At 38.7% G+C, this 9,860-nt stretch overlaps 1 protein-coding gene across 2 annotated transcripts in view; it reads right to left on the reverse strand.

Annotated features, from left to right (window-relative positions):
- The window catches only part of KMT2E (lysine methyltransferase 2E (inactive)), a gene marked incomplete at both ends in the record, with an annotated part of 69,735 nt that extends 61,015 nt beyond the window's left edge, over nt 1–8,720 (reverse strand). For both annotated transcript variants that reach the window (XM_080701885.1, XM_080701884.1), the window contains one exon: nt 8,650–8,720. In XM_080701885.1, the coding sequence (XP_080558011.1) occupies nt 8,650–8,720 (71 nt within the window). The remainder of the gene's footprint in view (nt 1–8,649) is intronic.
- Between the last annotated feature and the right edge of the window lie 1,140 nt (nt 8,721–9,860).

Below are 9,860 nucleotides of genomic sequence, written 5' to 3' on the forward strand. Positions count from 1 at the left end.
ATAATAATAATAATAATAATAATAATAATAATAATATACATTGGGTATCAGTAGTGGCACATTGATTACACTAATTATTGAATTTGTAATTGTTGTAAGCCGGGCATGGTGGCGCACACTTGTAATCCCTGCGCTTGGGAGGCAGAGACAGGAGGATCATGTCGGTTCGAAGCCAGCCACACTGGCTTAAGAAACCCTGTTTCCAAAAACAAAAAAATAGGTCTGGGAGTGTAGCCCGGAGGTAGAAGGGCTTCCAGGAACCCCAGTACCACACACACACAAAAAAAAATGTAATTTTTTTTGTAATGACTCTAAAATATTTCTAAGTGTTCTTGATATGGTCCTGATAAAAACTTGTCCATTTCTTTCATCCCTGTTATAACCTATTGTTTTAAAAAGACATACTAAAATTATATACATTATAATTTGATACAAGAAATTTGAAGTGGAGAATAGTTTGTTATGACAAGGGTCCTCAACTTATTATGTGGCATTTTATTTCACTTAACTCATTCATTTAAAAAAAAAAAAACAAAAAAACAGCACGTCTCACCAATGTGGTAGCATTGATCTAGGGCTATATAGCCCAAAGTTCAACCTAGCTACTTTGTATTAATTATATGGCCATAAGTATATTTGTTAATCTCCTTTTTTCTTCTCCACCCCCCTCTCTCCCCAGTATGGCGGATGGAACCCAGGGGCCCTTCACTTGAGCACTGTGCTACATCCCCATCTCTTACTTGTTATTTTCAGACAGGGTCTTGCTAAGTTGCCAAGACCAGCCTCAAACTTGTGATCCTTCTGCCTCAGCCTCCTGAGTCTTGGGGTTACAAGCAAGTTCCAGTATAGCTGGCTTTCTGCATCTCCTGGAGTGGTATTTCTTTTGTAAAATGGAAATAATGGCTACCTGCTATTTTGCTTTGATGGTTAAGAGATAGCTTATACAAAAAGACCTTGTTCAAAAGAGAGCTACTTAACACTGTATTACTAATAGTTGTACAGATACAGAACTTTACGCAATACCACAAGTAAAAAATACTAGAAAAAACTGTGTTTACAGTAAAGTAAGAAATAAATTAAAAACTCGGCATCATTCTAAGAATTTTTTGTTTACTTCTTTTGTTGGTTTTTTTTTTTCTTGTACTGGGAATAAACCCCAAGTGGCAAACTACCACTGATCTATATCCCTAGCCCTTTATAGGTGTGTGTGCACACACACATGTGCATACAAGCACAAACACAATACTATAGCCTCAGCCTCCTGAGTCACTGGGACTACCAAACCCAGCTCTAAGAGTTCTAAGCAATAATTAGGATAGTACTTTGAAAGAGGCTTTTGAATATTAAAAAACAACACATACACACTTAAATGAAAGCACTTCCAAATAAGAATAAGCAAATCAACATTCACTTTAAGAGCAGCAGCAAATATTAGTTTCTTGATACTGGAATAACTATAAAGAAATCGTAAGAAAGTTAAGCACTAGTGGAAAACAGACAAGTATAAAGATACTAAAAACATTTCATTAGCCGGGCGTGGTGGCGCACACTTGTAATCCCCGCGCTTGGGAGGCAGAGACAGGAGGATCGCGCAGGTTCGAAGCCAGCCGCGCGCGCTGGCTTAGGAGACCCTGTTTCCAAATAAAAATGTAAAAATAGGTCTGGGAGTGTAGCCCGGAGGTAGAAGGGCTTCCAGGAACCCCAGTACCACCAAAAAAAAAAAAAAAAAAAGAAAAAAAAAAAAGAAAAAAACATTTCATTAAATAAAAAACACCTTAGCATCTTCAGCTATACAATTCAAATTAAAAATACACAAACAATTAATGAATTTTATCAGCATGTGTCTCTAGCAACACTGAAATAACAATATCATATACTGCAGCAAAGTATATGAGGTAAAATACAGTTAAAAATAAGTACTATCAGCCAGGCGTGGTGGTGCACACTTGTAATCCCAGCATTTGGGAGGCTGAGACAGGAGGATCACAGTTCGTGGACAGTCTCAGCTACTTAGTGAGGCCCTTTGCAACTCAGCGAGACCCTGTTTCAAAATAAAGAATAAAAAAGAAGGGCTGGGGGTGTTGCTCAGAGGTAGAATGCCCCTGGGTTCCATCCCCAGTACCGCAAAAATAAATAAATAAATAAATAAATAAATAAATAGTCATATGAGCTGAGTGTGGTGACACATGCTTGTAATCCCAGTACTTGGGAAGCTGATACAAGAGGATTGCACAAGTTCGAAGCCAGCCTCAGCTACTTACTAAGGTGCTTAGCAACTTAGTGAGATCTTGTTTCCAAATAAAATAGAAAATACATCTGGGAGTATAGCCCAGAAGTAGAAAGCCCGTGGGTTCCACAAAAACAAAACAAAAGGAAAAAAAAAACAGTCATATCTATACTTCAAACCTTTCCAAGTGAAGATGGAATTTTCCTCTAAAACAACTCATTTATAACTCATTTGTCACACTTGGTAATCTATTTACTTCATCCAAAAATATGAATAACTACATAATAGCTCAATAGTATGTGTGTGTGTGTGCGCGCGCGTGCACGTCACGTGTGTGTGTGTGTGTGTGTGTGTGTGTGTGTGTGTGTTTATTGGTAATTGAAAGAGGGGTGTTCTACTTTCAAGCTAAACTCATTTCCAGGCTTTTTTTTTTATTCTGAAACAAAGTCTTACTATTATGGAAGGCCTCACTAAGTTTCTGAAGTTGGCCACAAACCTGTGATCCTCCAGTCTCAGCCTCCCAAGTACTGGGTTTCCAGGCATGTGCAACCGCACCTGGCCCTTAATCACCCACTATAATGATTTCTGGTGGTACTAAGGAAATTTGGTAATAATAATTCATGCTTCCAGTATCTGAGAATGAAAAGCAACTTGGCATTTTTTCCACTTGTACCTCTTCCTTGTCTCCTATTTTTCAACTCCCAGTAGAGTTTTTTAGTTTTTGTTTTGGCTTAGGTAATTAATCTAGGATTTGGATGGTTGAGATGATATAGACAGAAGATTAAAAAAAAAGGAATACAAGTTCTTCTTTTTTTTTTAAGGTACTGAGAATGGAACCCAGGGGCATTCTACTTCCAAGCAACATGCCCAGCCCTATTTTTTTATTTTGAAACAGGGCCTCACTGAGTTGCAAAGGACCTCACTAAATAGCTGAGGCTGGCCGCAAACTAAGATCCTCCTTTCTCGGCCTCCTGAATGCTGGAATTACAAGCACGCGCCACCACACCCAGTTAGAGGTTCTATTATGATAAAAACATAATTCTAACAACTGAATTCTGGCTCCGTTTTCCTATCTAACTAATGATAACAGGGTCTAGGTTCTTTCCTTTTACATTTTCTTATCCTTGGCAAAGCCCTGAGACTTCCTTTGTTGAATGCAGTCATATATTAATTTCCTGCCACTAAACTTAAGCTACTACTTACATGAACTGTGTGCCCAAAAAGTAGTTATATTATAAAAATCATTTTTCTAATATTACTAAGGTGTTGTGACAGAAAAAGCCTAAATTCGACACATGACTAAGGTTCTACTCTGGCCTTTATTTGACTTCAGTTTCCTTATTCTATAAAATGAGAAGAGCTACCTTATATTTACTCCCTTGTAGAACGTACGTGTGTGTGTGTGTGTGTGTGTGTGTGTGTGTCTGTGTGTTACTAGGGATTGAACTACCTCTGAGCTATATCAGCACCTCCAGCACTGTTTTGTATTTTGAAACAGGGTCTCCCTAAGTTACCCTGCACTGACTTGAACCTGAAATCTTCAGTCTCCCAAGTACTGAGTAGCAGAGACTACAAGTACCACCATACCCAATAATCTCTTGTATCTAATAAAATTTAAGTATATTTTGATTTTGTATTGAGAGTAAAAAGGAAGCAACATGCCATATCAAAATATCTTATAAAAAGATATTTCTAAAAGTTTATGTGTCTACAGAAAGGGAGAATATAACTTGAAGGTCTTTTTAAACTTTACAGGTCTTATACTTAAAAAGGAAACTATTTGAATATTAAGAAAAAAAATTGCGATGGTTGTCCCATGACAAACTTGGCACCATCTACACTTTGTGTCTTCTGAGTATACAAATTATGCCTGAGGGACATATGCCATTATGAGCAACAATAAAAAGGTCATTTCTTTTTTTTTTTTTAATGTGGTACTAGCAACTGAAGCAGGTGGTGCTCTACCTGCTGAAGTGGTGCTCTACCACTGAAATATATTCCCAGCCCTTTTTATTTTTTTATTTTGAAACAGGGTCAAAATAAGTTGAAATGGTTGGGCTTGAACTTCTGTTCCTCCTGTCTCGGCCTCCTGAACCGCTGAGTGCCACTGTGTCTAAGAAAAAATTAATTTCTTGAAATAGAAGTACTTCCTAAAGATTTGACTCCGCACTATTAGTTATCCTATAAATATTCTGTACATGCATTAAACAATGAAAAGAAGCAGATACTACCCCCTCTACTACCTTCTTTCAGTAGGTTATTCATTTCTTTTCTTTTCTTTTTTTTTTTTTTTTTGGTGCTGGGGTTTGAGCCCAGGGGCATTGTGCCTCTAAAAGCTACTTCCAGGTCTTTTCTTTCTTTCTTTCTTTCTTTCCTTCCTTCCTTCCTTCTTTCTTTCTTTTTTCGGGTCTGGAGATGGAACACAGGGGCATTTGACCTCCTAGTTACACACCCTGCCCTAGTTTTTATTCTTTATTTTGAAACCGGGTCTCACTGAGTTGCAGAGGGCCTCACTAAGTAGCTGAGGCTGCCGACAAACTGCGATCCTCCAGGTCTCAGCCTCCCGAATGCTGGGATTACAAGCGTGCACCACCACGCCCGGCTCAGGTCTTTTATTTCTAATTTAGAAACAGGGTTTCATCCCTGCTAATCACTGCTTCTAGGTTTCCTTTCATTAGTAGTGCCCATATTTGGACAGAATTAGTGGAAGTCAAGTAACTTGTTTGGGAATCTATTATTTTACCAAAAACAAAACAAAACATAAAACAGTACAAAGGAAGTATCTATTTCATTTATCTTTATGAAATTAAGTTGTGTTGTTTTGTTACACCTTGCTATGAGACTTATAATGGCTTTTAAAAAACCATGTAGTAGAGCAGAGTGCAGCTAGGCATTCAAGCACATGCTTTTAATCCCAGTACAGGGAGACTGAGACAGGAGGATGTCAGGTTTGAGGACAGCCTCAGCAAAGTAGTGAGACTCTCATCCTAGCAAGACCCCATTTTAAAATTTAAAAAAGTGTGTGTGTGTGTGTGTGTGTGTGTGTGTGTGTGTGTATATATACATATGTGTATATATATTTGGGGTGTGTGTGTGTGTGTGTGTGTGTATTGACTGTGTGGGATATTACCCGAATATTAAAGAGTATCTCTGGGTCTTTCCTAATTACTGACACAGGAGTAGAATGAAATGTCAACAAAGAATAACAGCGTTTTCTTGCTTCCTCTATGGCAGTTTCTGGAGTTCTAAAATAAATAATTTTTCCCTTTTTTTAATTTAAATTTCATTAGGTTCAGCTTTCTGGCTGATGAAAGTCCCATAAAATACAAGTATAAGCCAGGCACGGTGGCACACGCTTGTAATCCGAGCATTCAGGAGGCAGAGACCAGACGATCGTGGTTCATAGACAGCCTCTGCTCCTCAGCAAGGCCCTTCCTACTCAAGCACCTCAAAGGGAAAAAAAATTAAAAGTTTCAAAAAATAAAAAATAAAAATAAAAAATTAGGGAGCTGGGCATGGTGGCGCACGCATGTAATCCCAGCATTCAGGAGGTAAAGACCAGAGGATCGCAGTGCATGGACAACCTCAGCTACTTAGCAAGGCCCTCTGCCATTCAGTGAGACCCCATTTCAAAAAAAAAAAAAAAAAAAAAAGACTAAAGATACATGTATACACTGAACCAGAGAACAAAAATGCTTAGAAAAAACATATTTAACTTTATCCCTCAGCTTCAATACTTAATTGAACTGAAATTTCCAAAAACAATCTTAACAGCAAAAACTTATGTCACAAACGTGGCTGGTGGTTCAAAAACAAAAAATAATTAAATCTATCCACACAAGTGCCTTGTCCAAACATTCTAGAGGCAAGGTAAAAATCTTTCACTAAGTCCATCAGAATGACTTCAAATAAAAACAAAAGTTGTCAGAAGAATCATCTAGCAAGAACTATTCCCTCTATTTAAAAATAGATTATTTTTCAACTCAAATTTCTTTTTTAAAAAGCAAATTCTGAGCCAGGCATGGTTGTGCATGCCTGTAGTCCTAGTACATACATGAGAGAATGAGACAGGAGAACAGCCTCGTCGCCAGTGGCAATTTAGTGAGACCTTCCACAACTTTGTGAGACCCTATTTCAATATAAGAAATAAAATCAAGCTGGAGGTGTAGGTCAGAGACTGAATCTCCTTGGTTTCAATCCCCAGTACCACATACATGTTACATACAAAAAAAGCAAATTCTGTACCGGGTGTGGTGGCACACACTTGTAATCCCAGCATTTGGGAGGCTGAGACAGAAGGATAGCGGTTCATGGCCAAACTCAGCTGCTCAGTGAGGCCCTTTTCAACTTAGTGAGACCCTGTTTCAAAATAGAGTATAAAAAAAAAAATAGGGCTGGGGGTGTAGCTCGGAGGTAGAATGCCCCTGGGTTCCATCCCCAGTACAAAAAAAAAAAAAAAAAAAAAAAAAAATCTGTGCTTAAATAAATATTATAATATAGCCTTATATTGTCAGGATTAAAATTTAAAAGGCAGGGCTGGGGGTGCTCAGTGGTAGAATACTTGACACTTATCTAGCATGTGGAAAGCCCAGGGTTTGATTCCCTAGCACCTCAAGGGAAAAAAAAATTAAAAGTTAGTTCAGATTAACATTTAAAACCAAATTACTTTCCAATTTAAACACAATCTTACGCTAAAAACAATAGCCTATTATCTCCTTTTGTTGTGGTGGTGGTACTGAGAATTAAACATGGGCACTTTACTACTAAGCTACATTTGCAACTCTTATTTATTTGTGTGTGTTTCACGTGTGTGTGTTTCACGTGTGTGTGTGTGTGTGTGTGTGTGTGTGTGTGTGTGTGTGTTTCACTTGGGATTGAACTCAGAAGAATTCTACCTCAGAGCTACCCCAACCTTTTTAAATTTTTGCTTTGAAACATGGTTTTGCTAGACTGCTGAGAGTTTCACTAAGTTGCTGAGGCTGTTCTCCAACTTCTGATCCTCCTGTCTCAGCCTCATAAGAACTGGAAATTACAGGCATGGGCCCAGCTTTAATTTTTTTATTTTAAGGCAAGGTTCTCTTTAAGTTGCCCTATCTGGCCTTGAACTTCTTATCCTCCAGACTTTCAGCCTCCTAAATAGCTGGGATTACAGGTATATGCTACCTCAACCAACATTTTGGCTCAAAAGTTATTTATGAAAGTAATCTTGATTGGGAATGGTGGCACACATCTATAATCACAGTGCTTGGGAGGCTGAGACAGGGATCATAGGTTCAAGACCAGTGTCAGCAATGTAGCAAAACTCAGCAACCTAGGGAGACCCCATTTCAAAATAAAAACATAAAAAGGGCTGAGGATGTAGCTTGGAGGTAGCATGCCCCTGGGCTCAATCACTAATACCATCACACACACACAAAAAAAGCAATCTTAGACAGGGCATAGTGGCACACGCTTGTAAATCCCAGCATCTAAAAGGCTGAGACAGGAGGATCATGGTTCCCGGACAGCCTCAGCTACTTCTTAGTGACGCCCTTTGCAACTCAGGGAGACCCTATTTCAAAATAAAGAATAAAAAGTAGGGCTGGGGTTGAAGCTCAGAGGTAGAATGTCCCTGGGTTCCATCCACAGTACTGAAAAAAAAAAGTAATCTTGGGTAATGGAACTTCTGCTTTTAAATTTCTGATTTTTAGCCGGGCGTGTTGGCGCACGCTTATAATCCCCGCACTTGGGAGGCGGAGACAGGAGGATCGCGCAGGTTCAAAGCCAGCCCCGCTGGCTTAAGAGACCCTGTTTCCAAAAAATAAAATAGGTCTGGGAGTGTAGCCCAGAGATAGAAGGGCTTCCAGGAACCCCAGTACCACACACACACACACACACACAAAAAAAAAATTCTTATTTTTAGCCAGGCAAGGTAATGCATGCCTGTAATCCCAATACTTTGGTGCTGGAACAGGAGAATTGAAGGTGAGATAGATGTACGGTAACTTAGCAACACCCTAATTCAAAATAAAAAATAAAAAGGGCTGGGCATGTAGTTCACTGGTAGAATGCCCCTTGTTTTAAACCTCAGTACCCGCCCCCACATACACTTCTGATATTTTAGTCAAGAGTCCAAAATGAAAAAATATATAAATGCGAATTAAGCACTAGTTGGTTGTGCTAAAATAACAAAGAAATATTTCACCCATGCTGTGGCTGTGAATGTACCTGAGTAACACTTGCCTGGTGTTCACGAGGCCCTGGGTTTGATCCTCAGCACAACTAACTAAATAAATAAAAATAAAAAGGGCTAGGGATGTAGCTCAGTGGTAGAGTACTTGCCAGCATGCTTAAATTCCTGGGTTCAATGTCCAGTACAGCATGAAAAAAAAAAAAGTATTACACTCTTCCCTATACAAAACACCTTTCACTTAAATACTTACTCTGAGCCTGCAGCCATTTCCAAGTATGACGTTTCTGCTGTATCAACCCCCAACGGGATCGCTATGCTCATGACGTTCGCCTCTGGTAAATTCGATTACTATGGAGTCCTATGCATTGGTATCCAAAACACTGGGGCATGCCAGCCACAGTGCTCATTGCAAACATCTAAGTGCATCCACAAACCCTGCATAAAAGAAACAGGAAAGCAGTTAAGAACCATCTTTAATCAGCAACAATCATGCTATAATAGCACTAAGTAAAATACATGAAGAAAGCATTCTTCATTGCAATCTCAATATAAATGAAAATGTCCTCGGAGTATCTATTTCATTTATTTTCCTGAATTTAAGTTATATGATTATTGCCATACATGGTGGCATTCAAAGTCAGCCTCAGCAACTTACAATGAGGCCCTCTGTAACTGTTTCAAAATTTAAAATCTAAAATAGGGCTGGGGGTGTAGCTCAGACATAGAATGTCCCTGCATTCAATCCTCAGTACCAAGGAAGAAAGAAAGAAAGAAAGAAAGAGAAAGGAAGGAAGGAAGGAAGGAAGGGAAGGAAAGAAAGAAAGAAAAGTAGAGAAAAGAAAAGAAAAAATAAGGGCTGGTGGTATAGCTCCAAGGTAAAATGCCCTGAGTTCAATTCCCAGCACAGGGAAAATAAAAAATTAGCACCATAAAAAACTTTTGTATGAATGATCTATTTAATATAATTCTGAGGTGTAGGTACCTCCATTTTACCACTAAAGAGCACAAAACTAAGAAAGGCTAAACCAGGTGTGATAGCACACGCTTGTAATCCCAGCGCTTGGGAAGCTGAGACAGGAGGATCACACAGGTTCAAAGCCAGCCTCAGCTACTTAGTGAGGCTCTCAGCAACTTAGTGAGACCCTGTTTCCAAATAAAGTATAAAACAGGTCTGGGAGTATAGCCCAGAGGTAGAAAAGCTCCTGGGTTCCACCCCCAGTACCACACACACACACAAAACAATAAAACTCTTCAAAGAAAATTTGGAGAACACATTTTATGATCATTAGATAAGGAATAAACATAATTAAAAAGCACAATTCATGAAAGAAAGGATTGATCAACCTGATATAAAAAATTAAAATTTCCATATGATTAAAAGAACCCCATAAACAAAATAGAAAACAAACAAACAAACAAAAAAGAAAGGCTAAATAACTGCCAGGTGTGGTGGAATACAGT

Source organism: Muscardinus avellanarius (genome assembly GCF_963383645.1).
Source record: "Muscardinus avellanarius genome assembly, chromosome: 9".
NCBI lineage: Eukaryota > Metazoa > Chordata > Mammalia > Rodentia > Gliridae > Muscardinus > Muscardinus avellanarius.